This window comes from Lonchura striata, chromosome 14, assembly GCF_050655825.1.
Source record: "Lonchura striata isolate lonStrDom1 chromosome 14, ASM5065582v1, whole genome shotgun sequence".
Taxonomy (NCBI): Eukaryota; Metazoa; Chordata; class Aves; order Passeriformes; family Estrildidae; genus Lonchura; species Lonchura striata.
Window position 1 is genome coordinate 15,062,390 of NC_140716.1, and position 25,474 is coordinate 15,087,863.

At 52.4% G+C, this 25,474-nt stretch overlaps 2 protein-coding genes across 7 annotated transcripts in view; both read left to right on the forward strand.

Annotated features, from left to right (window-relative positions):
- Positions 1 to 12: 12 nt before the first annotated feature.
- On the forward strand, positions 13 to 25,438 carry CFAP70 (cilia and flagella associated protein 70). 6 transcript variants are annotated; one of them, XM_085592519.1, is made up of 28 exons: positions 24 to 216; positions 1,549 to 1,663; positions 3,862 to 4,048; positions 4,343 to 4,438; positions 4,766 to 4,845; positions 5,871 to 6,044; positions 6,438 to 6,620; positions 7,036 to 7,127; positions 8,172 to 8,268; positions 9,295 to 9,429; positions 10,924 to 11,058; positions 11,566 to 11,646; positions 12,114 to 12,205; positions 13,821 to 13,881; positions 15,051 to 15,242; positions 15,816 to 15,947; positions 16,740 to 16,865; positions 17,390 to 17,523; positions 17,621 to 17,736; positions 17,892 to 18,047; positions 18,924 to 19,019; positions 19,692 to 19,768; positions 20,486 to 20,638; positions 21,963 to 22,124; positions 22,272 to 22,361; positions 23,337 to 23,438; positions 24,217 to 24,264; positions 24,379 to 25,438. In XM_085592519.1, exons 2-28 carry the CDS (start codon positions 1,553 to 1,555, stop codon positions 24,457 to 24,459), a joined length of 3,189 nt encoding a protein of 1,062 aa, XP_085448645.1. In that variant the 5' UTR covers positions 24 to 216; positions 1,549 to 1,552; the 3' UTR covers positions 24,460 to 25,438. The 6 variants fall into 6 exon arrangements, with proteins under 6 accessions (XP_085448640.1, XP_085448641.1, XP_085448645.1 ...); XM_085592514.1 differs by lacking the exon at positions 11,566 to 11,646 and having other exon boundaries at positions 13 to 290; XM_085592515.1 differs by lacking the exon at positions 11,566 to 11,646 and having other exon boundaries at positions 20 to 166.
- The window catches only part of WDR90 (WD repeat domain 90), a 32,742-nt gene continuing 31,811 nt past the window's right edge, over positions 24,544 to 25,474 (forward strand). Inside the window, exon 1 of the mRNA XM_085592503.1 lies at positions 24,544 to 24,659. Coding sequence (XP_085448629.1) covers positions 24,650 to 24,659 — 10 coding nt within the window. The 5' untranslated portion in view covers positions 24,544 to 24,649. The remainder of the gene's footprint in view (positions 24,660 to 25,474) is intronic.

Sequence of the window (25,474 nt, forward strand, 5' to 3'; positions counted from 1 at the left end):
TCGGGGGCCTGCGGGAGCGGCCCCGTCGCTGTGGTGACGGGACGCGAGCCCTCCGCCGGGCCGGGCGAGCCGCAGGTTCGAGCCCCGGCGCCGCACGGTGCCCCGGCGAGCTCCCGGTGAGGGGCTGCAGGATCCCCCCGGGGCGGAAGGGCCTCCAGAACCGTCGGTGAGGGGCTGCAGGACCGCTCTGGGGCAGGAGAGCTTCCAGGCCTGTGGGTGAGGAGCCCTCGGGTCAGCAGAGCACCTCGGCTGTAGTGCACCCTAGTTCGGGAAGACCCCCGGGACCGTCGGTGAGGGGCTTTAGGTTCTCCCCCCATTCTGGGGCAGGAGAGCCGCCAGGCCCGTGGGTGAGGGGCTGCTGGAGACCCCCGGGCCGTCGGTGAGGGGCTGCAGGAGCCCAGCAGGGTGAGAGGAGCCCCGGGCCCATCAGTGCTGCCCTGAGGGCGCTGCCAGGCCCTGGGGTGAGGCGAGGGGGCCGTGGGGTCCCTGCGCAGCCCTGAGGGAGTCCTGAGGGATTCACGAGCCTGAGGTGTCAGAATCTGTGGTATTGATGATTCCGAGATTGTAGAAAGTCTCTGTCAGCCCCGCTGCCAAAGCAGAAGCCATAATTGGTCTGTGCTGGTTTCAAGGTTGTTTATTCTGTTTATCTCTAACATGTTCTGCTGCCCTGCCCAGCTCTGTCCTGCAGGGCAGCGTGTGGGGCTCTGCCCTCAGTGGGATGTGACAAACATTAAATACCAGAAACTCCCTGGGCTGCATTTACAATAACGTGCCAATATCTGTCACCTACGTTGGACAGTGTGTCCCCAGCCTGAACCAACAGAAAAATGCCAACACCACAGTGAGACATGGAGGGCATGAAGAAGGAGAAAAAGGACGAGGCACACCCAATTTCCTCCATCTTGTCCCCTTTGCACCCCTCATCTAGAATCCTAAAATTTTACTTTTGCACCCGTGCCACACTTAATTATTACTTATATCAAACCCTCAGAGCTGGTAATTCATCCTGTAAGATTGAAAACTCTTTTCCATGGACAGAGGTCACAGACAGCGTCTCTGGGGGCTCTGTCCAGGGGGTTCCTGACCCCCTGCCAGGTTCCTAGACCTTCCAGGGCAGCCAGAGGGAAGCTCTGGATTCCCACACTGAGGAGTGGAAGGAGCCTGGTGCCCACGGCATTTAGGAGCCATGAAGGGATGGGCTGGTGGCCGCTGGCCTTTGGCCCATGGGGTCACCATTAATTTAAAAAGGGAGTAAAAGAGAGCCAGGGATGTACCAGGAGCCAAGAGCAGCCTGGCACAACAAATCTTTCCTGGGAGCTGCAGCTGGGTGAAGCTTACAGAGATGGATAATTTTCACATTACATTTTTCCCAGTCCTCCCCCTGCCCCTCGTGAGAGATTCGTCACTGCCAAAGCCCTGTGCTTTCAATGGTGTTTTGACAGCCAAGCCCTGAATAGCGCTTGCAGCCTGCAATGCTGTGTCCTGCAGAGGTATCTAGGAGAGGAATGGAGCAGTTTCATGTTTCTTTCCTCATTCTTTCTCCTGCAGAGCCATGGAGGTCCCTGCGGGGCTGACTGGTAGGAAGGAGCCTGCTGCTGCAGCTCTTCCCAGCATATCACAGCCAATACCAGTACAGATCACAGTCGTGAATGCGCAGAACCTGGTAAAGTTCTGAAAATATCTCTACTAATTTAATAAACAAGGCCAGAGCAATTCTGTGTGCACAGGGATCCCCTGTGAGAGCAGGCGGGGGGTGATAAGGCTAAAGGAAGGAGTGGTGGGAGTATCAGAGGTTCAGCAATGCCACACTGGCTTCCTGCTCCCTGCTGAGGAGCTCACACAGAGGAGAAATCTTGTGAGGCACATAAATTGGGGAACACACCTCCCTAGCAGCAGGCCAGAGATACTGGGGTGAAATGTATCTCTCTGCTTCCTCTAACTGTATGGAAATGGTAGGTTTTTTAAGCAGAACACAGCAAAAATGTGATCAGTGAGACAAAAACCTGTGAAAGCACCTCACCTTGGGTGTAAAGCCAGATTTCCATCCCAGCTCCAGCTGTGTAAATCATATTGGAAGCAATAGGGTGGCTCTGGTTTTAAAAAGGCAGTGGATCCAGTTCAAGGCTATGAGCTGGTGCCAATCAAACCACCAGTGCTGTGATTTCCATGTGATGCACCCAGCTGTCCTTAAAGTCTTCCAGAGGAACTGACATTTGGGAAGGAATGTGGAGGAGAAGCTCAGCTCCTGCTGCAAGCAGAAAACATGCAAATCCCTGCTTCTGCTCCTGCAGCAGACAGAAAAAGCAATCCAAAAGCACCTGCTTGAGGCTTTCACATTGTAGTATTGAAGTACCTCTTACACTGATGGATTCAGCAAACAGCAGCTTAGGTGAGGTATGAGGTGAGAGGAGGATAAACAAAGCTGGGAAGAAAAGACTGCTGGATTGATTGCATCTGGAATGTTGCTTTGTGGTTCTGATTGCTCCGCCGTGAGAAAGGGCTGTACAAAAGGGAGGAGGTGTTACAAAAGGGCAATAATCACAGCAACAGTATGAAAAAAAAATCTGGGTGTAAGAATGTGGAATCCACTTCTAGCTATAAGTGTGGAATCTGCTTAATTAGAGGCAACTTAGAAAAGGATGAGAGAGGAGTCTTGGATAATTAATGGTACAGGGAAAGGTTAATTGGATTCTTCTGTTTAGCCATTCATAGGATGTATGCTCAAGGAGACAGTGAGAAGGGCTGAAAATTAAAACCAAGTGAAAGAGATCTCTTTTTGTGTAAGAACCAGCATGGAACTAATTACCCCAGTGACAGGGAGAGAGGGAGCTGAGGGCGGGGTAGGCATCCCTGTGGCTCAGCACTAAGGAAAAGCTGGGTTTGGGTACAGTGGTCCTTGTGTTCAAACACTTTTCTGTGGATTGAGAGCTAAACTGTGTTTCTGCTGCCCAGCACTTCCTCTGCTGTGGAGGTGCTCGATGCTGCCCGTGTGGGTCCCCACTGCCATGTGCTGTGCCCTCACTGTCCCTCTCCAGCCCTGTTTTAGCCCCTCTGTTTAGACATTTGAAATTCAAAGTAAAATCTGAATTTACTCATCTCTGAATAAAGCAAGCGGTATGAAGGTAGTGTAACAACAAATTGCAGAGCTCCCTAAGAGCTTGCTGGAGCCCTTCCTTTGATTTCATAGAATCATGGAATCATTTAGGTTGGAAAAGGCTTCTGAGACCATCAAGTCCAACCTTTAACCCAGCACTGCCAAGGACACCACTAAAGCATATTCCCAAGTGCCACATACACGTGTCGTTTGAACACTTGCAGGGATGGGAATTCCCCCACTTCCCTGAGGAACCTGTGCCAGTGCCTGACTGCCCTTACAGTGAAGAAATTTTACCTAATACCCAACCTGAACCTCCCCTGGTACAACTTGAGGCTGCTTTCTCTTGTCCATTTCAGGACAACCACAGGTGTCCTGTAAGCTCATCCCTGTAGTTCAGGAACTGTTTTCTTAGGAGACAGCAAAGGTCTCAAGCTTCCTGGAAGCACAGAAATTTCAGTGGAGTATTTTGGGACTTGTTTTAGATGTGTCTTTCCTGAGGTGAAGCCTGAACCTCTCTATCTCCCTTGCCACAGCTCCTGATAGTCTTTGGCGCATCACAGCATGGTGTAACAGGAAATTTCCCTCCTAAAGACAGGGAATGGTGAGGTCTCAGTGTAGCCAAGCTCTGCTCCTCTTCCTCATTCCTGTGGTAGAACAGACAAGTGAGCCCAGTCCTGGTCATTGACCTGAGCTGCTGCCAGAGGAACTCTGATGCTGGGATGCTGCTGCAGAGCCAGCTGCTCTCTGAGCTCTTTTTTTGACAGAAAACTCTCAAAAGCAATCTGCTGGTTACGTTGGTGAGTGTGGAGTACAACGGAGCAGTCCTGGGAGACTCCTCCAAGACTGATGTGCTGCCAGATGGCACAGCAGAATACGACTTCAGCACCAGCTTTGAGTGCAGCCCCGATGGGCCCAACTCCTTGGATGTCCTTGTGCAGAAACCACTGCTCTGTAAGTAGCTGGTTCCAGATTTCCCACCTCGGGGCTGGGTGCTGTCGCTGCAGGAGTCACTGGTTCAGGAATAGCACGTCAGCAGCAGTGGTGGGAGGCTCTCAGCACTTCTTGTCCATCTCTGCCAGCTGGAAGAATCCCCTTTCATGTTGGCCCATGCTCCTTTGGCTTTGCTGTGCTTGTCAGCCTTGGGAGGTGAAGAGGAGCTTGTGCCAGAGCTCACACAGACCCTCCCTGGTGCCTGACCTGCTGGTCCAAGGAATTCTGCCAGCTCCTCTCTTTTTATCTCCCTAGTGACAGTGCTAGAAGTGATGCCAAAGGAGAAGAAAAAACCAGAGAAAATCACTCCTCTTGGCCAAGCTGTGGTGGACCTTCTACCTCTGCTGCAAGGTACAACACTGAAGTTTCACAGCCTCCATGCCCACTCCCTGCTCCCTGGCACTTTGTAATCTCTGCTTATGGACCCCTGACTACATTTTGTCTCCTTTGGATAAAGTAGCCTTCATACCTCTGCAAAATCTGACTCAGGGGGAGAGAGGGTAGCTCAGCATTCAGAATTAGACCATGATTTTGCCTCATGTAAAGTGTCCCTTCCCATGGCGAGGAGCTGGAACAAGAAGATCTTTAAGGTCTCTTCCAACCCAGTCACATTCCATGACTGTGATTCTTTGCAGAGGGTCTCACTTCAGGCTGTTCTCATTCCTGTTTTTTTCCCAGGAGTGCATTCACTGAAGGTCTTTGCTCCTTTGTATGCAGTGCCTGACTCCCCATCAGTGAGCCTTCACCCCGAGGCCATGGTATGTGGAATTTGGAACTGTTCCTTCCCTCATTCAGCTTTCTGCTGCTTTTTAATGGGAGGGAGAACATGACTCAGCTGCCTGGCTCATCGCGGATGTGGTACAGCCCTATATGTTACAGGCTTGGAGGCCTTTCCCTGCTCCCTCTGACGTCTGTCCCTGCTTCCCTCTGATAGGTGAGGTCGTGCTGGGAAATGTTAATGTGTGCAGCTACCCAATTGCTCTGCAGAAAATTACAAAGTTGGAAACCACAGTGCTGAAAACTCCCCAAAGGCAGTGGCAGGGTCACCTGCCCAGCTTTATTAGCCTTCCTTTCTGCAGATAAAATGTCTGAGTCCATTATTGTACAAACTCTGACTGCCTTTCCTGCAAGGTCCTTATTCATTCAGCAGGTTGCAAAGTACTCAGTGACTGAAACAGGGAATGAAGTATGAGGCTGGGAAAATGTGTCCAATTTTGCTGCTGAGCCTGCCTGCAATGAGCACCGGGGGCAAACTGGAGGGGTGGATATCCCATTAACAGATCTGTGTTTCAGAGGAGTTCACAGTGAGCAAGGTGGGGGGCACTCATTAGGGAGGACAGGTAATAAATGCTGGCCAGCTGGTTTTCCCTCACACACCATCCATCCAGGGCTGGGACAGGTAATTAAAGGCTGCACACAGAGCATGGAGATAGGGCAGAGGCAAAGCTGTGGCTCTCTGAATCACCAGGGGAAAAGCATGATTTTCCACCCTTGATGTTCTTTCTCTGTGGCTCCTTTCATGAGACTTTGCCTCTTTCTCCACTGCTCATTTTAGGAGACCCTTGGGGCATATGCCATACCTCAGCCAGGCTGTGATTTAAACAAACAAATGCCACAATTGAGCCAAATTGGTCCTGAGATTCCTTTCTTGTGCTGGGCTGTTTTCTTTTACATCGAAGATGAGGCACAAGATAACATTATATGTTCTGGCATTGGGTTTCTCCCTAAGAGCAGGCAAGTTATAATTGCTGTTTACTGGCTTGATTTTATCTTCGTCTCACAGGCTGGCCTTGAAGTGACAGTGAGCACCAAAGAGCTCCTGCTCTCTGCCACCCAGTTCTCAAGTGGGAACCTCCTGAGCATCACGCTGGAGGCAGCTTATTCTGTCCCTGAAGCCTTTAACCCTGATGCCCAGCAAAACTGCATGGCTTGCTTGCAAATACCAGCAGCTGGCGAGGTGAGAATGGTCCAGGCACAGTGACAGGGGGTTTGGCTGGCTTTGGGTTGTTCTTCCACCCTATGGAACAAGTGTCCAGGCATGTGGAGTGCACAGCTTCCGTGCTTGTGCCACCAGCAGCCTTCAGTGGGAGATCTCAGAGTCTCTGTGGTGTGACGTGTTTCTTTAACACAAACAAAGGTCTGTTTGGAAAGATTTGGATTCAAACTGGCAGGGTTTTTTCCACGTGGCTCTTTATTTTTATTCCATTGTTTGTATGCGTGTGGTGGAGTGCATTTTCCAAGCCAGGCACCCTGTACTGTTGCTTTGCTTTGTTATCCCAGCTTGGAGCAGCTGGCTCTTGGTCCCGCTCCTGTTAGAAATGCAAATCCTTTGTTTCTCTTGCCTCTCTAGAAAGAATTGCTATTGCTCTTCAAGAATGGCATCCTGAAGGCTGATGGTGAAAAAGAGCCATTGCCCCGGCCCAAAAACTGGCCCTTAGATCCCATCCTGGCCCCTGGTGCTCTGAATATACCCGAGTCTTTCATTGTTGGTGGGCCCTATGAGGATGAGGATGGAGAGCTCACCAAAAGAGAGGTGAGGAAGGACTGGAAAGTTTGGAAGACAACAAGGAGTGATGGAGAGACTTGATATGAGAGGGAGGTGGGTGGTCACTGTGCAGTGTCCAGCACAGGCACAGGGTGGATCCCCTGGGGCAGCAGACATGATGACTCACTGCTGGAGACATCCCAAGGGAGAATGTGGCAGGTCTGGTCCCAGAAAACACCCACACTGAGCTGCTGGGCTGGGAGCTGTGTTATCTCCCATGAACCAGGCACTTAACGCTGATGGTGTCTGCAGGAAAGGCTGTCAGCCTCTCTGTGGGGCTGTCCTGGCTATGGGCACTTGGACACCTCTGTCTGACTCACATTCTCTCCCAGAGACACTTTTGAGGATGATGCAGGCTGTGGAGTTTGCTGTCCTGGCTTTGACTGCATGCTGTTTCTCACAGGACATGGAATTCAGGATCCAGGCTGAGAGCATGAAGAGAATCGTGTGGGACACGGAAATGCGCTGTTTCCTGGACGCTGCTGCAGTGGCTGTGTAAGGGACCTGGGCAACCCAGCCCAGAACATGCTCAGAATGGCCTGAGGCAAGGAGCTGCAAATACAGGTGCTCTCAGACCCCTTAGGGGTCAAACTGTGGCTCTGCCTCACCTCCCATGGCTGCTGTGGCTGTCTCTTGGCCACAAGCATTCACCTGAGCAAGGGCACAGCTCTTGAAGTGCCTTGAACTGCTGGCAGCAACTTTGTTCTGCTGTGCTGGGAAGAGATGAATTATCTGGAGCTGCTGTTTCCATGCCACAAATGCTCTCTCCTGCTGTCAGCATCTGGGGCTGGGGCCTGGTCCCTGCATAGTTTGAAGGAAGGGGCAGCAGTTATGGTGAGCAGACATGGACTAGAGTGGCATCCACAGTTCTCCTCTGAGCTGCTAATTAAGTTTTTACTGAATTCCAAATACATTCAAACCTTTCACTCCATGTGGGCACTCTTCATTTGCTTTTTTATTGGATAAGTGTTGCCTTTAGCAGCTCCAGATATGCTCAAGATCAGGATGAGTGTTCCATTTATCTTTGAATCCTGCTATTTTCTGGCCTCAGCTGCATCATGGCTGCGCATTTCACAGCCAAATTACTCCTTGTGTGGAAATACTCACTTCTATCTCATTTGATTATTTAAATTCTTTTTCCTTCACATCCATCCACCTGCCTGCTGGTGTCAGAGTCACCAGCCACATTGAATGCAAGCTCAGGATCCACTTGCTGTGTACAATTCAGGTTTTAAACCAAAGTTAATCACATTCCTTCTTACTTATTTCTTAAGTAACTGGGGGAGAGAGAAAACCCAGTGTGTTGCTCTCACAGTTGTTTTAAAGCTGGCTGTGCCATAAATCCACACAGCAACGGGCAGAGAAGAAAATGTATCCAGCCTGCCCCAAATCAGTATTCCCATGGCCTGAGGGTGTTTGCTGAGGGAATAGAGAGAAGCAAAGCCAAGAGGAGCTGCTGGGGCACAAAGGAGGGTGGTGGAGCTCCCCAGCTGGGTTTCTGCATCTCCTCAGTGCATCCTGCATCTGCTTTGTGCCCAGCCTGCAGACGCGCATTGCCGAGTGCTGCTACTGGCCCGTGGAGCTCTGCATGTTCACGTCCTCAGGTGGCAAAGGGAAAGCCAGCAAACTTGACAAGGTAAAAGTGGGGTCTGGCTTGTGGAGTAGCATTGCATTATCAGGCATTTTCCTCTTGAGGCCTTTGTGATACCAAAATCAGCCTTGAAGCTGCCGAAGTGAGTCGGAGAACAGGAGGCTTTGTGAAAAATCAGCTTTATAGGGCTGTTGAATAGATAGAGGGTCATATTTTTTCCTTATCACTCTCACTGATGGTCTATGGTAGTTCACTGGAAAGGGGACAGGGAGAGGGTGCCTTTTAAAATTACAGAATAGTTTGGGTTGGAAGGGACCCCAGAATCCATCTCCTTCCAACCCCCTGACATGGGCAGGGACACTTTCCACTATACCAGATGTCTCAGAGGCTTGTCCAGTCTGGCTTTGAAGATAATTAAAAGTAATTCACTGAGCTGATCTTTGGCCAGTGAGGTTTTGAAACAGCTTAAGGAAGTTCTTGCATTCTTTCTCAGGCTGTAGGTAAGCTATGCTTTTGCATCTAAACCAGGGTGATTTAACAGAGAAACAGCCCTTTAGAGACAGGTTCTGCTCATAGTAGATTGTTGTGTGAGAGCTCCTAATCTATCCCAGGGCAACACCATATAAGTTGGTGTAAATCCCTTTCAGCACCCACAGTGCCAGGATTTTACAGCTCTGATGATGATCAGGCCTCCCACACCTCCTTCCTAAGCCACTTGGTGTCTGTCCAACCTGAGATGCACAACTCTGGTAGGGTCATCTGGATTTCTAACCACACAGCTGATAATCTTCTAGCTGTATCTCAACAAGACCATCCGGAGGAACAGCAGAATGCAGGAATTAGAGAGAAAAGCTGCCCCACAGGGATTGGGATAAAATTAATATTCTACATATGGAATGGCTCCAGTGTATTTATCCAGGTTGTCTCGGCTGCGTGCCAGTGACAGAACCATGGGCTCATCAGGTGCATCAGTTTTCTGTGTGGCCTTCTCTTAATGAGATTGGTGACCTTGTTCCCTTAAGGAGAATAACAGCGTGTTCAGGATCTCAGTCCCTTGCTCTGTGTTTCCAGAGAGATGAGGACAAGCAGATTGCCTTCCATGGTGTGGCATATGTCAACATGATGCATTTGCTGTGCCCTGGGGTGAAGCAGATCCGAGGGGCCTTCCGTGTCTTTAACTACCAGGACAGCGAGGTGTTTGAGAAGGTGAGAGCACCAGGCTCTGCTCCAGCTCTGCAGCTGGGTTTGCACTGAGAGCTTGGGAGCAGGGACAGTGGGCAGAGGGGTGTTTGGGAGCAGGCAGGGTGGGCAGGGGGTATTTGGGAGCAGGCAGGGTGGACAGTGTGCTAGTTGGAGCTGGATCTGAACCCTGAGTGCCCTTCTGGTAATGGAGTAATGATACAAGCTTTTAGGTGCAGGTTTCTGCTAGGCAGGGGATTTCTGCGGGGGGGTGTTGAGCAGGTCTGGGGGCTGAGAAAGGCTTTGAATCTCACTCCACTGCCTCCTATGCCAGCATGATCCACTCTCCCCAGTCTGGAGCATGAGCAAGGGAGCGGTGTTGCTGGGAAGAGCAAACAGTGGCTTTAAAAGGATTGCGTTACCCCCGGCAACCACCAAAAAAGCTGTCACTGGAGCTCTTTCAGCTCTAGCTCACCGAGGTTTATTTGTCTTTTAGTTTTCCCCTCTCCGTTACTAGGAGTGACAGTTACATCTTCATTTTCCCACAGCCTCTCCCTCCTGGAACAGAGCTGAGCTTGTTTCAGGAGGGCAGATGTACAGCCTGGTTTTACCCCCCATGTTCCCTGTGGGGCTGTGGTCCAGGTGCAGGGGCTGGGTGAATTCCAGCCCTTCTCCTGCCTCCCTGCTCCCACCAGCTGCTGCAGAGCTGGGCTGGGCACAAGTGTGTCTGCTGGGCTCTGCTTCCCTGCCATGAATAATGACCCCTTGGCTGCACGGTGCTGCTTGTCCTGTGCCATTTATCTGTCGTAAGTGAAGTCCTTCTTACTTCCCAGGTGCTTTTGGTTGCCTCTTGGTCTAAGATGTTTCTCTACAGCTGCTCTATCCTCTCCCCAGGATCCCCATAACTCTTGCTAGCCCAATTCCTGTAACCAGGATGTGTGGGAGGGAACAGCCTGTCTAGGTGGTCAAACACTGTGTAAACACACAGTCTGACAAACCTATTCCTTGCAATTCCCTGATGTGTGTCAGGGAAGCTGCTCCACACCAGAAAATGTGCTGGGAGCCAAGAGATGCTGTCAGGCAGGTGGGGACCCCCAAAAATGTGTGGAGCAGGCCTGGTGAGAGTAGTCAGATTCATCCAGCAGCCCTCATCACAAGGCAAATCCATAGCTGTGAGGCAGGTCTAGGATCCCACCAGGAATTCAGGATCATGGATCTGGGTTCCAACATGTTCACCACATATCTCAGGCAAGGATCAAGGGCCAGTCCTTAGTGAAAACACAGCTCTTTGAGGGTGGATGGAGAGACCCTACTGAGCCTCATGACCTGAGGCTTCACAGCTACACAGGATGAGAGCTGGCCTGGAGCACCAGCAGCTGAACTCTAGGAGGAGAGAATGAGGTTACAAAACTTAAGGCATTTAAGACCCTGACAGTGTGTTTTGTGATGAGAGAAGTTAAGGCAAATGAGTGAGGAAGCCTGCTTTGACCCTTGATTCTCTCTGTTGCCTCTATTTTTCAGACCAAAATTCAGTACAGTATTTTTCGGGATCGCAAGTCACAGCTTAGTCTGGCCAAGGAAGTGTTGGTCAACTCTCCTGCTACCAAAACTGCTTCCAGTAAGGCTCAAAAGGAAGGGAAAGATTCCAGTGCAATGGTAAGGTCTAGGGAGGCACATGGCATGCTCTGTTTCTGATGGAAGTTGGGACATGCAGGAACCAGGGATGGATGTTGTCTCAGTTGCCTCAGCCAACTGAGAGGTACTCATTATCTTAGACCCATAGAATCTTCTCAACATGAAGGGATCCACAAGGATCAAGAGTCCAACTCCTGGCCGTGCACAGACACCCCAACAATCCCACCCTGTGCCTGACAGTTGTCCGAGCACTCCGGGAGCTCTGGTAGCCTTGGGGTCGTGACAGTGCCCAACCACACTCTGGGAGAAGAATCTTTCCCTGACATCCAGCCTAATCCACCTGTGGTACGGCTCCAGCCATTCCCTCAGGTCCTGTCACTGGTCACAGAGAGCAGAGATTGGAGCTGCTTCTTGTAAGGAAGCTGCAGCTTTCCATTATCTGAAATCCTAGGACATGCTGCCTGACCTTGCAAAGATTCAAGATTTATTGAGTCTGAAACAAGAGACCTATTTTCTTTTTCCTAATAGTTACTCAACGCATCCAAAATCCAGTTGTCAGATGGCACTGGAGAATCTGAAAATGTCACAAATCTCAGCCTTGAAGGACAGGTAATTATGTCTCTCCAAAGAGAAGGAGAGACTGTAGAGCATCACTGTGCTGGTGTCTCACACCTTTCACACAATTAAATTCCTCAAGAGTGAGTTGGACAAGGGATGTTTTACGTAGATGTTGTCCCAGAGTTTTTCCAGTGACGTCCACCTGAAGAGCAGGCTGGGACTGGGCTAGAAGGTCTCTGTAAATTGTCAGGCATTTATTGAAATTATCCCTTCATATTTTGTCTTCTTCTTCTGGAATGCACATTCATTATGCAGGCAGATTGATTATCTGGGCTCTCTCCTTTTCCCTAGCCTGGTTTCTCAAGCTGGATTATGCTGCTGTAACTCATTCCGAGGGTGGGTTATAAAACAAGCTGGATCTCTGCAGTTTGGAGATGTGTGGCTGTGTGCTCAGTATTTCACTGTGCCAGCACTGGCTGCAGACAGCACGACACAGAGAGCAATGTTTATCTCCACAGCAATACAGCGAGGCAGGAACGTTCCTGGTGATGGAGATAAAGCTGGACAGGCCCTTGGTCCCAAAGCGGCTGCGGGAGGAGCTGGTCCAGCGGTAAGGATGGGCTGTGGGGCTGACAGCTCCTCTCTGCAGGCTGGAGAGAGGCTTGTACAGCAAACCCCCCTTGGAATCCTTCATAAAGAGGGCCTGAGACAAAGCCCACAGGAATCAGGGGGAGGATTTGGCCAGACTGCTTTATACATGGCATCTGGTGTGTTGGGAAAACACTTGTTCATCCCAGCTGGCATCTCCCTCCCATTCCTCTCAAAACAAGAGACACCAGAGCAGCACAGCAGTGTCTGTGTTCCTGTCTGGGCTTTGTTTCCCTCTAATCCCCATGTGCTTGCCTCTTGCATGTGATGTTCAGTGGTTTGGTCATCCTGGCCACCAGCATGGACTGCCCTGGGTAGTGCTGCTGTTGCTTCACCAGACCATTCTCTGATTTTTAGCTTTCCAGAAGTTTTCTCATGGTGTTTTACCCATTCCTCAGCTTTTATGTTAGTTTTTATGTTGTTCTGCTGCAGAGCTGCTCTTTTATCTCTGCTGCTTTGAGACTTCAGTTCCTGTTCAGTGGCAGCCCTGCTGTATTATGGGTTATAAAAGCATAAAGCATCTAATTTATGGAATTAAAAAAAAAAAAATGCAGCAGATGGATAAGGTATAAGAGGTGCAGGTTTGTATCTCTCAAACGGAAATGTCATCCATTCATTGAAGGTATATGTGTTGTCCTCACTGCTCCCTGCTGTCTTCCAACAGGAGCAGGCTGAGGAAGGTGAATGCCTCTTAGAACAGACCTTTTCCTGGCCTATTTTATACATTTCTACTCTTCTGAAATGTGTGTGGATTCAGTGTCACTCCTCCTTGCTTGTGTGCACCTGAACAAGGCCCGTGGCACCTTGGCTTGGTGGGATGGATCATGTTCAGAGGACTGAGGGTGTTCTGGAGTCCAGCATGCAGCAAATGTTGAAAAAATTTTTAATTCATTAAGGCTGGTTTGGCACCAGGGATTTTGATTCCAAAATACCAAAATGACTCAGTTTGCAAGGGACCCCTGAAGGTCACCTAGACTAACGTTCATGTTCAAGTGTAGTTCCCCAGAGCACATTACTCTGTGTCCAGATGGTTTTTGGGTATATGCAGAGAAGGAGACTCCACAGAGAATCCTGCTCCAGTGCTCAGCCACCCTTACCTTAATAAAATCTTAGTTAAAAATATGCTAATCCTAATGGAAAGTGATTGTAACTCCACAGAGGCCCAGGCAGGGCTGGGTGGTGTCTGGGGTCGATGTGTGGCCGAGGGTGCCACAGCCAAAGTGGGCGACGTTGGAACTGATAGATTGGCTGGTCTGGGCTGTTTAGTGACCAAATTCTGCAGAGCTTTCCTCAAGCTGGTTCCTTCCTTACACCTGTTCTGCAGAACCAGGAGCTCCAAGATACAGCTCTGCTGCTCCAGGAGAGCAGTTTGGGTTAGCAGTAAATGTTAACCCTGTATGACAAGCCACAACCATCAGTTGTAGGGATCTGTTCGCTCTTGGACTGAAACTTCAGGTTTCCTTCCAGGTGCCTGTGAGCTGTCTCAGGGACACGATGGCAGGGTGGAGCCCTCACATTCCACAAGCCAATATCCCTGGCAGTGGATCTGCTGATCTCTCCTCTGCTCTCACTGACAGGGTCAAGGAGCTGATTCCTCCCCGCCCTGCACTGCCCACCCGGACAGATGGAGCCAAGAAGGTACGTGAGAGCCTGTGACCTTGCCACCATTTTGCCACCCCACCCTGCCCTCAGAGTCTGCATTCTCAGCCCACAGCAACATGGGGATGAGGTTTGAAGAGGTCAAGGGTGCAGGGCCACAAAGGTGGTGAAGACTCTAGAAGGGCATAGGAGGAGTGGTGAGGTCACTTGGAATGTTCAGACTGGAGAAGAGATCATTGGGGTCTGCAGCTTCCTCCCAAGGGGCAGCTTTAATCTCTGCTCTCTGTGACCAGTGACAGGACCCAAGGGAACAGCTGGAGCTGTGTCAGGGGAGGTTTTAATGGATTTTAGGAAAAGAGTGGCTGGGCACTGATCAGGCTCCCCAGGGAATGGTCACTGCCCTGAGGCTGCCAGGAGCATTTGGACAATACTCCCAGGGATGCCCAGGGTGGGATTGTTGGGGTGTTTGTGCGGGGCCAGGATCTGGACTTGATCCTTATGGATCCCTTTCCAATTCAACATATTCTATGAAATACACAGAAAAGGAAACTTCTGTATGGGCTATCTCTAAAACAGTGTGCCTTGGGAACCCATTAATCACTTGTGTTCACATCCCATTCAAAGGGAAGCCATGAAGAGATGGAGCAAAGGGAGGGAAGGCAGCCATGGGGGGATGTTTGGAAGGAAACAGGATGCTGGGAGAAGAGGCTACCAGAACCTTACATTTATATCCTGGGCAGTCCCAACAGTTTCTTGTCTAAGACAAGAGACAAGTGGTCTTGTCCCTGTGCTTCATCAGACTCAGACAAACCTGAACAGAATCAGCCCTGACCTTTCTCAGGTCACCAAGAATTTTTGAGCATCAAGATGATGGAGATTACAGGTTTTGCTGAAGAGGGCTGGCCATGGGTTTCAAGGCTCCCAGTAAATGAGATATATTTTACTCACAGCCAATTATATTGCTATAGGAGAGATAGCAGTGACTGGAATACTGGATTGTGGTGGAAAATCCTAGCAGGAAGGAGCTCTTTTATGTATACCTGCAGATATTTTCTCAGCCCTCAGGCGTGGACAGGAAAGGATGTGTGACAGACTAATTGAGACTTGAGTCAGGTGGAGTTAATGGGAGGCGTGGGCTGTGGCAAATCAAATACATACCAAAGTTGATTGCATAAATGGCTTGTGAAATTTATTTATTTCTTTCCTAGGTGGTGGAAGATTATCACAAACGTGTCACCAGTGTTGCTGTTGCTATCCTGAGGGAGTACCATGAGCTTTTTGGGAAGCAGCTGCCTGACCAGGGAGTGATGGACTATGAAACCATGGAGGAACAAAAGCGTCAGCTCAACTACAAGCTCAATACGTCTGGAAAATATTTTGCTTTTAAAGAACAGCTTAAGGTGAAGACTTCTTTGTGCTTTTTGCTTCCCTATTTGTTTTGTCCAGACACTTTCTCAGTGAGGATCTGCTGCTCTGTGGTGCTCCAGAATCCTTTTCTGCCACCTGGAGCTATTGAAGTGAGCACTGAGGGGACAGGATTCCCCTCTAATGGAGCAGGCACCAAGCTGCTTTGGCCCCACACCAAGAGAACACTTCCTATCATTGGAAGCTACTCACATCCATTTGCCCCATGCTTATAATCTGAGAAAGGCAAAGCTGGCTGCTCTCACATTCCCAGTCTGCCCTGGCAGGGAAAGGAGGTTTCACTCTCTCAGCTGCTCAGCATCAGCCACACTCTTCCTGGAGACCCCCTCTCTGTCCTGAGGAGATGAGCCATCCACATGCTGTCCCTAAAGACTGTGTCAGGGAGGTGGGAAAGGAAATCCCCTTTGCTTGCTTTTTTTGCTTTTATCACTGGTGGGCTGGATTTATTTCTCGGAAGCTGGAACTTCAGGTTCTGTCTCTGTCTGATTGCAGAGCTGGTGGGGGCATGGGAGTGAACCTGCCTTGTGCAATGTCCTTTTTCTCCACAGTATTCTGTGGTGAAGATTGTGAGGGAGAAATACCTGAAGACCACAGCATTTGACACCAAGGAGCAGCTCCAGGCATTCCTTAGTGAGCTCTATGTGTACCTTGTGGACCACATGCACATTGCCCTGAACAAGGTAGGGAGAAATCGGGGTGACTGGGGCCATGGCTTCACTGTGGGTCCAGGGCAGGTGAAGGACTTTTATCTTCAAGGCAGAAGCAGGCTCGTGCTTTCATCTGCTGGAGTTGTCACATGTAGACCACGAGCCATACTCCAGGCAGGGATCCAGTGCCTTTTTATCCCACTGTTCAAAATCCTGAGATAGGTGTGAGATGCCATAAAAAAGCTGCTGTAGCTGGCACATGGTGAGGCTGGCTGAGCAGAGCAGGAGCTGGGGTCACCAGTGAGTGGTCCCACTGAAGTTTGTCATCACCTTGATCTAGGGAATGCTGTGAATAATCATAGGATCAGAGGCAGGTTTGGGTTGGAAGAGACCTTAAATATCATCTCATCCTACCCCTGCCATGGTCAGGGACACCTTCCACTGTCCCAGGCTGCTCCAAACCCATTCAGCTTGGCCTTGGACACTTCCAGGGATCCAGGGGCAGCCACAGCTCCTCTGGGCACCCTGTGCCAAGGCCTCCCCATCCTCACAGGAAAGAATTCCTTTCCAATATCTAACCCTGCCCTCTGGCAGTGGGAAGCCCTTCCCTGTTGTCCTGTCCCTCCATGTCCTTGTAAAAATTGATATTTGTGCCTGTGTGGCACAAGTGTGTCCTACCACAGAACAGCTTGCCCTTCCCAGTGCCAGCCCCAGCCATACTGGTCTGTAGTGTGTGCAGTGCTGGTGTGGGACCTGCTGCCATACTGGGATCACACAAACCACTCTAACCTTCTCCAGGGCTAACACTGTCTCCTTTCCTACCAGCTCCTGTCTGAGGAAGATGTTTCTCCTGCCCCTCCACCCAACACAACCATGAAGCAGCTCTTGCTCTTTGCTCGTGAGGCTGAAGCCAACAAAGACTTGAAACTGGCCTCTCTCTTCCACAAGCAGGTGAGGGAGCCCCAGATCTTTCTTGCCATCACCTGTGTGGACTGACACAGCCCAACATCACAGTGGGGCCACTGCTCACAGCTCAGCCAGCCCCCACTGTGGTGGAGGGAGGGAGGAAGGAGCTGAGCATCACCAGGATACTCAGGCTGAAGTAGGATTTGGGAGGGATTTCCCAGGGAGATGCTGCTCTCTGCAGGATGTGAGATTGTCCCTGGGCAGGTCACTGAGGACTCCAACCTTGAGGCCAGGGAAAATGGGATCAGTTGCTGGATCAGTTCTGGGGACACTGGGCCCTAGGAGGTGTCAGCTGGAGCTGGAGGACACGTGTTACGTGGAGAAGGCTCAGACAAAGTGGGCTTTCAGCACGATCCCATTTAGGGAACACCTTTGCATGTGATAGACAAGGGCTTGATTCCTGCTCAACTGGGCTGGGGTGGCCAGGGAAGCTGTGGTCATTCCAGAACTGTCTGCCCAGTCCATGGCATGTGCTGAGCCTGGCTGCAGTGATGATCTCTGTTGTGCAGAGGATAGCTCGGGACCAGCGCCACATCCAGTCCTGGCTGGACTATGGAGCCTTCTGCCTCCTGTACGAGGACGCCACCAAAGCCCTGGAATGCTTCCAGCAGGCCCTTTGTCTGGACCCTCAGCACACCCAAAGGTGCTGAGTACTCCTGGTGGGAGGTGGGGAGGGTGTGGAGTGTATCCCCCACACCACTGCTGGGGCTGCAAGGCTGACTGCTCTGCCCCTGCCCCAGCTTGCTGCTCTGTGGGATTGTGGCTGTCAAGCTGCAGCGCTATGAAGAGGCAGAGATTTTCTTTGAGAATGCCTGCTGCTTGGAGCCATCCAGCATCATAGCCTGGACCCTCTCAGGTACAAAACCAAGCCAGTCTGATGCTCAAGGTATTTCTGTAGAGCCAAGCATTGTTCCTGCCTGCAGTCCTCTTCTCCCTGCTCCAAGATGAGGGCTAAGGGAAGGATTTTGCTTCCTTTGGGTGTCGGCTGATGCTGCTCTGTGTCTCCCACAGGTTTGTTTTATGAGATGCAGAATAGTTACATTCAGGCAGAAAGGAACTTCCGTGAGGCTAAGAAGCTCCTGCGAGCACAGCTTGAGGAGGAGAGGAGAATCCTTGAGGCTGCTGAGGGAGAAGAGAAAAAGCCCAGTTCTCCCAGCACAGACCCAGGTAACAGGCAAACCCAGGAGGTGCCCTGACACCAGCAAGGAGGGCTGGATCCATGTGGTCAACAGTGGAAGGAGAGGAGAGTTTTTAAGAGGTGAAATACAAAGGGTAAATGCAGAAGATGCAGACTGTGAGCTACTGTCACTGTGAGTTCCCAACACAGCAATCCAAAGGGCAAACCAGCTGCTTGGCAGTGACCCTGAGGCCAAGGCTTCCTTTGGAGCCCCTCTGAGTTCAGCCGGAGCTGAGACTGTCTGTCCTGAGTCCCAGATACTTGGCCAGGCTGCAGGAAATGCTGACTGGTTTTATTTTTATCATTATCACCACTCATGCACAGTGCCTCAGGCAGGCAGGCTCATGACACATGCAGGTTTTTGTCCCTTCTGATTATGAGGAAAGGGATATTCATAGAATCCTGGCATGACTAAGGCTGGAAAGGACCTCCAGTACTGCTGTGTTCATCACGAGCCCATATCCCCACCTGTCACATCCACATGGCTTTTGAGCTCTTCCAGGGGTGGGGACTCCACCACTGTCCTGGGCAGCCTGTTCCAGTGCCTGACCACGCTTTCTGTGAATAAATTTTTTACTATCATTTAACGTAGAGCTCCCTGGTGCAACTTGAGGCTGTTTCCTCTCATCCTGCCTCATTTACACCTGTATCTGTCTTCACATGGTAATCTTGTGCTAAAAATCTCAGCCCCAGGTATTGACTCCTCCAAAAACATTTCTTCCCAACTTTGAAAACATGATAGATCTTTAATATTTTCTCTTATTTTCTCTTTTTTTTCTCTTTTTTTTTTTTTTTTTGTGGAATCATGTTTTAAACTGGGAAGTTTATGGCTTTCCACCTAATGGTTGTTGGGGGTTTCATTCCAGAGAAGATTCCAGACGACTCAGCTGACAAACTGCCAGAAGTCATGGAGGGTGTGACATCCAAGGAAGAGGCTACAGCAGTGCAGGAAGTCCTGAAAGGTTTGGGAATGGGGACATGGAGAGCTGGGAGATGGTCCTGTGCGAATGGTAGGGAGTAATGTGAGAGCAATGAGCCGTGGCCCCTGTGCTGACGAGGCCTGTTGTCTCTCCTGAGCCAGGGAAATCTGCAGGCAAAGCAGGTTCACTCTGATTTTCAGAGCAGCACATCTCAGGATGGACAGGCAGCAGGTGGATGCAGCTCTCTACCTCATGTCACTGCACCCTGCACCTTCCTTTTCTTCCTCCTGAGATGCCAACTCTTAAAGTGTCTCTAGGGATCCCCTCTGGTTGTGTGGTGTGGGATCTGCCTCCTCCACAGCCCCAGTGGTGCTGGAAATGGCAGTGCTGGGTGCCTCAGGGCCCCCTGGTTGGTTTGGGGAGGCAGGAGCCTCACTGTAGTTGTATCACAGTTCATAAATTTCCACCTTTTTTCATCTGGGTTTGGACTGGAAAATTAGTGGGTGAAGAGTGTAATTTCTTTCCAGATCTCCTACAAAATTTAAGTCTTTCAGAAAGAAATGCTGGGTTAATCTCTGCTTCAGCCTCCCCTGCCACTTCCTGGGTTTTGCTTCTTGCAGGGATTTTTCTGTCCCCACTGGGATGTCAGGACCTGCTCTGGCTTCAGAAGTAAAAACTTGACTTTGGGACTGACAGAGACACATTTTCTTGCAGCTCCAGCACCTCAGCCACCTCCCTGCACAATCTTCATGAAGACAGTGGAATTCCTGATGAAAGTCAATGCTGTCCAGGTCAGTTTAGCAGGAGGAGTGGGGAGGGAGGCTGGTTTATTCCCAAAGAGCTCCAGCTAGCCCCTTTCTGGGCCTCAGGGAATGAGCCGTGGCTACTTCAGAGGCTGAGCACAAGAGGGAGCAAAGCCACCACTGCCCAGAGATGCAAAAGTGTGGCCAGGCAGGGTATGGAGCCCACAGTGTGGCTGTGGACACACAGCCCAGCACTGCCTGCTGCAGAGGAACAGCCAGCTCAGAAATGGCACAGGGTGCATTCAGAGATGGGACCCATTATTGTAGTGCTTCCAAGATGCCTGAACTCCTTCAATTCAGACACTTGTGTATGTTGGAGTGATTTTTGTATCAACTGTGGAATGTGCCTGTCCTACCAAATCATCTCTGGGACCTCTCTGGTTGCCACATTGTGCTGCCTGCCTAAATTTGACATGGCAGAAAGAGTTGCTTAAAGCATCTAAATGTAATCCTGGAATGGTTTGGTTTGGAAGGGACCTTGAAGTTCATCTAATTTCAACCCCCTGCTATGGGCAGAGACATTTTCCACTAGATCAGGGATACCTTCCACTAGACCAACACTCAAAAGAGGGGAAAAATAAATGTCCTTTGTCTTTTCTGTTTGTGGAAGTCAGAGAGCTGTCAGCCAGCTCTCCTGCCCTGTCCTGCTCGGGTGTCCATGGTGTCCCTGCTCCCCTAACCACCACCTGTGCTGTTCCTCCCCAGTTTGTTCACAAGGCACTGGCCCACGAGCTGCTGAGCCTTCAGGGAGGCCTCAGCTGTGCCTACTACCTGGCCCTGGCCTGGACCTACATGCTGCAGGAAGAGTTGCCCAGATGTGCGGAATGTCTGTGCGAGGCCGTTCGCATCGACCCCCTGGTAATGCCCGTGCAGTGCTGGTGTGTGAGAGCCCAGAGCCCCTGCTGTGTTCCCACTTTGCCATTCCAGTGCTAGGGCAGAGCATTTCAGTGGGAGGCAGACACTCCAGGCTGTGGCTGCAGCACTGCTGTCTTTGTTATCCCGTTGTCACAGCCTCCTGTCACTCCCTGCACAGGCAGGCAGCATCTCTGAGCCTGTCTTTGTCTTTCCCTCTGCAGCATTTGCCTTTCTTTTCTGTCTCAATAGGTATATCCTGATCCTCTGTCCCTGGGTGGGGGAGCTGGGTTCTGTTTCATGACAAACAAGGTTGCTATTGAGCTCTCTGTAAGGAGGGTGGCTTTGGGGAGGCAGACTGAAAGGAAAGCAGGGGGAAGATGACACCTGGGAATGCTGTGTGCAGGCAGGACACTGGGCAGGGAGCTGGAGGGGGATCCTATTGCTGCAGGCAGCACACTGACCTTAACTCTCTCCATAAAACCTGCCCTGATATCACAGAATCATGGGATTGTTTAGGTTGGAAAAGCCCTCTGAGATTATCAAAACCAACCATTCCCCAGCACCATCATGTTCACAATTAAACAATGTCCCCAAGTGCCACATCCACACAGCTTTTAAATCCCTGCGGGGATGGTGACTCCATCACTGCCCTGGGCAGCTGTGCCTGTGCCTGACCACCCTTCCCGAGAAGATATTCTCCCAATATCCAGTCTCAGCTTGTCTTGGCATAACTTGAGGCTGTTTCCTCTCATCCTGTCCCTGTTCCCTGGGAGCAGAGCCCGACCCCCACCTGACTGCCCCCTCCTGTCAGGAGTTGTGCAGAGCCACAAGGTCCCCCCTGAGCCTCCTTTTCTCCAGGCTGAGCCCCTTCCCAGTTCCCTCAGCCCCTCCTGGTGCTCCTGACAGTTCCCAGCTCTGTTCCCTTCCCTGAACACGCTCCAGCCCCTCTGTCTTTCCTGTCATGAGGGGCCCAGGACTGAACACAGCACTGGAGCTGTGGCCCTGCCAGTGCCCAGCACAGAGCCACAAGCCCTGCCCTGCTCCTGCCAGCCATGCCATGGCTGACATAGGCCAGGGGCCATTGGCCTGTTTGCCACCTGGGCACACCTGGCTCTGCTTCAGCTGCTGCCAACCAGCACCCCCAGGTCCTTCCTTTGCCACCAGGCAGCTTCCAGCCACACCATCCCCAGCCTAGAGCAATGCACAGGGAGTTGTGATAATACAGTGAAACACTGCTCAGCTCCTCCTTTCTACTGCTTGCAGTGTCCCAGCCCCCCTCTCAGGTGTTTCTCCTGTCTGTGTCTCACTCCTGGTTTTTGTTGCACAGAATCCAAATGTCTGGGCTCAGAAAGGGCACCTGTGCTACCTGCAGAAGGACTTTGACAATGCAAAGGAGTGCTACGAGCGAGTCATCAGCTTTGTGGAGGATGCTGTGGATATGCACTTTGTCTACCTGCGCCTGGGCTCCATCTACCTGGAAGAGAAAGAGGTGAGGAGCCAGCAGGTCTGTGGAGGGGAAGCTACCACAAAACAAATCACTCCTGCAGCAGCAGTGGGGCCCGTGGGTGTCTGAGCCCCATGGCAGCAGGGTGTTTGACAAACCCCTGTCTGTAGATGTCTGTCTCTCTCCTGGCAGTACGACCGGGCCAAGCACATCTACCTGCTCGCCTGTGACAACTCTGCCTCCTGTCTCACCTGGCTGGGTGTGGGCATCGCTTGCTACAGGGTGAGTGCAGCTGCTTTCATGTCCTCTGGGCTTCACTTGGTGCTATGGGACACGGGGCTTGGCTTTTGCAGGATCCCCTTGTTTAAAGCAACTCCTGGCTGCCTGTGAGCCAGTGCTCCCAAAGGCCATCGTGTCCTGTGTGCTGTGTGCTGTGACAGCCCCTGTGTGGCACCCCGCTGGTGTCACCTTCAGCTCCTGCTCTGGGAACAGCCATTCTTTACCCTCATCCCAGATCCTGCCAGCACCTCCTTCCCAGGGTGTCATGGCAAACAGTCTGGGCTCTGCTCCGAGTTCCTGCCTGCACATGACCTGCATGTCACCAAGGCACTGAGTGGGATGTCAGCAGGCAGGAATCTCGGTGTTTTCCCTGTCCAAAGGAATCCAGCACTTCTGAAGGGCTGCCAAGCCACCTGCAGTGCAGTATCTCCCCAAGGGACACCTTGCCAGGTTCCTCCAAGAGATTTTGGCTGAGGAAGCAATCAGGGAAGGAATTTGAACTTTGTTTCCCACTTGGTCAAATGTTTACCTCCTGGGAGGCTGTGGAATCAGGTTAGGGAGGTGAGTGGTGGCCTGGGGACCAGCTACCCCTGCATGCCCAGAGCTGCTGCATGGCAGGAATAGGGAGCAGGAGCACAGCCATGTTTCCTCATGGAGCTGGATCACTCAGTTCCCAGAGGTGAAGGGATTTATGCTGCTTTCCTTACAGCTGGAGGCTAGTTTAGAAATAGTGTGTGATCCCATGGGGGTCAGCAGTGGAAAGCTCCTGCTCCAGACTGGAGATCTGGATGCTCTGGCCCTGAGGATAACTCCTTGTCTGTGCCCTGAATCCTTTCCCCCATGTTTCTCTCAGGGAAGCCCTCCTAGGAGCTTCTGTTGCACTGATTTCTTCTGCTGTTAGAGCAATGCCCGTTCAGTTGGGAAGCCCTTTCTGCCTGCTCTTTGTCATTTGTCCATGCCTCTCCTTCTCTCCTCAAGCTGGAAGAGATGCTGGAAGCAGAAGATGCTCTCTCTGAAGCCAATGCCCTAAATAACACCAACGCTGAAGTGTGGGGGTATCTCGCCCTCATCTGCCTGCAGGTGAGTGCCCAGCCCCTGCCAGCCTACTGGAGTAGGGGTTTAGGGGGGGTTTGTTGTGCTGGTGTGGGGGTTGGCATCTGCTCATGAACCTGAAGAGCCAGTGTAGAGCTCTGTGATAAAAAGTCTGGGGGCTGTTCTCGGGGAAAGTGAGTGCTTGGATGGCAAAAGCAGCACCCTCAGGCACCAACTGCCTCAGGGCATGTCCTCCCTGCTGAGCTTCTTACAAATGTCATTTCACAGAGATCCCATGTCTTTCCTGGGGTGCTGGCCACTGCTGAGGCACCCTAAATCCTGGGATTCTTTTAGGCCCCTTCATGACAGGACAGACATTGAGGGGGCTGGAGCAGGTCCAGGGAAGGGAACAGAGCTGGGAAGGGTCAGGAGCACCAGGAGGGGCTGAGGGAGCTGGGAAGGGGCTCAGCCTGGAGGAGTTTCAGGGGGGTCCTTGTGGCTCTGCACAGCTCCCTGATAGAGGGGACAGCCGGGTGGGGGTCAGGCTCTGCTCCCAGGGAACAGGGACAGGACGAGGGGAAAGGGCCCCAACTGTGCCAGGAGAGGTTTAGGTTGGGTATTGGGAAAATTTCTCAATGGAAAGTGTGTCAGGTGCTGACAGAGTCCCCATCCCTGGGGGGATTTAAAAGCCGTGTGGATGTGGCACTAGGGGACATGGTTCAGTGGTGGCCTTGGCAGTGCTGGGGGAATGGGTGGATTTGATGGTCTCGGGGGTCCTCTCCCGCCTGCTGCACGCCAGGATTTGCTCCCCGGTGCTGTGTTGCAGGGCGGGCGGCAGCTGGAGGCGGAGCAGTGTTACAAATACACCGTCAAGGTGCGTGTCCGGCCCCGCGGGGCTGCGGGCAGCACAGCCGCTCAGCGGCTCCCGTCCCCGCGTGTCCCGGGCAGTGCCCGCAGCCCGGCCTGACCCCGCTCCCCCTGTCCGCAGCTCGGCCTGCAGAACGACGCGCTGCTGCGGGAGATCCGCGCCGCCCAGCAGCGCTCCGGCTTCGGCGACCCTTCGCTCTGAGCCCCGGGCACACAAAGCCCCGGCCCCGGGTGCCCGTGCCCGGCTCCGGCGCGATCGCGGCGCGACCGCGGGGAAGGGCGGGGGGCGTGGCCAGCGCCCGGGGCGGGGCGGGGCGGGGACACGTGACAGGCGGTAGCGCGCCGCTGATTGGCTGCGGCCGCGCGGGACGGTTGATCCGGCGGCGCGCGCCATGGCGGCAGGTGGGGGGGCGCGGGGGGCGACAGCGGGGAGCGGGACACGGGGTAACGGGACCGGGGGCACATGGGATGAGGGTTCGGAGCACGGCGGTGCCGGCCGTGTCACCGCGATGGAGCAGCTCCGGCGGGGCTGGGAGCACAGCGGGAACGGGGAGGGCGCCGGGGATGGGGAAGCTCTGGAGCACGGCGGTACCGGGGGTGAGTGGCTTGTGCGTTTGGAGAGAGCGGTAACACGGATGTCAGCAGTGCTGGGGTTGCTCGGATTCGGGCTCAGGGTCGTCCCTGGGGCGGGGGGCTCCGGGCGCTGTCACGGGTGTGCGGTACCGGGGGTGTCACCGGGCGCAGGGGCAGCGCTGGAGCTGGGGCGCTGCATGCACCGGGGTACAGGGGCGTCACTGGGCCTGGGGGCTCTGCACGCGGAGTTAACGCCGTGCCACCGGGGCTGGGGAGGCTTGCAACTGGGCTGACACCGCGGGGCAGGACCCGCAACACGGGGTTCCGTGAGCAGGGATGTCACCGTGCTCGGGGCACAGAGACAGCGCCGGGGCTGCAGGGTCAGCGGGTGGTGGGAATGTCATTGGGACTGGAGGAGCTCAGGGCTTGGAGGTTCCAGGGACATTCCCGGGGCTGGAGGGGCCTGGAGGAGGGGAGTAATGGGACTCTCAGCAGGACTCTGGGCCTTGGGGGTGTCACCAGGGCTGGGGGGAATGGGGGTAAGGAGATAATGGGGGCATCACCAGGCTTGCATCATGAGGTTCACACTGGGGCTGGGGAGAGTCGGGACATGCAGACACTGAGGGGGTGCTAATGGCACAGGG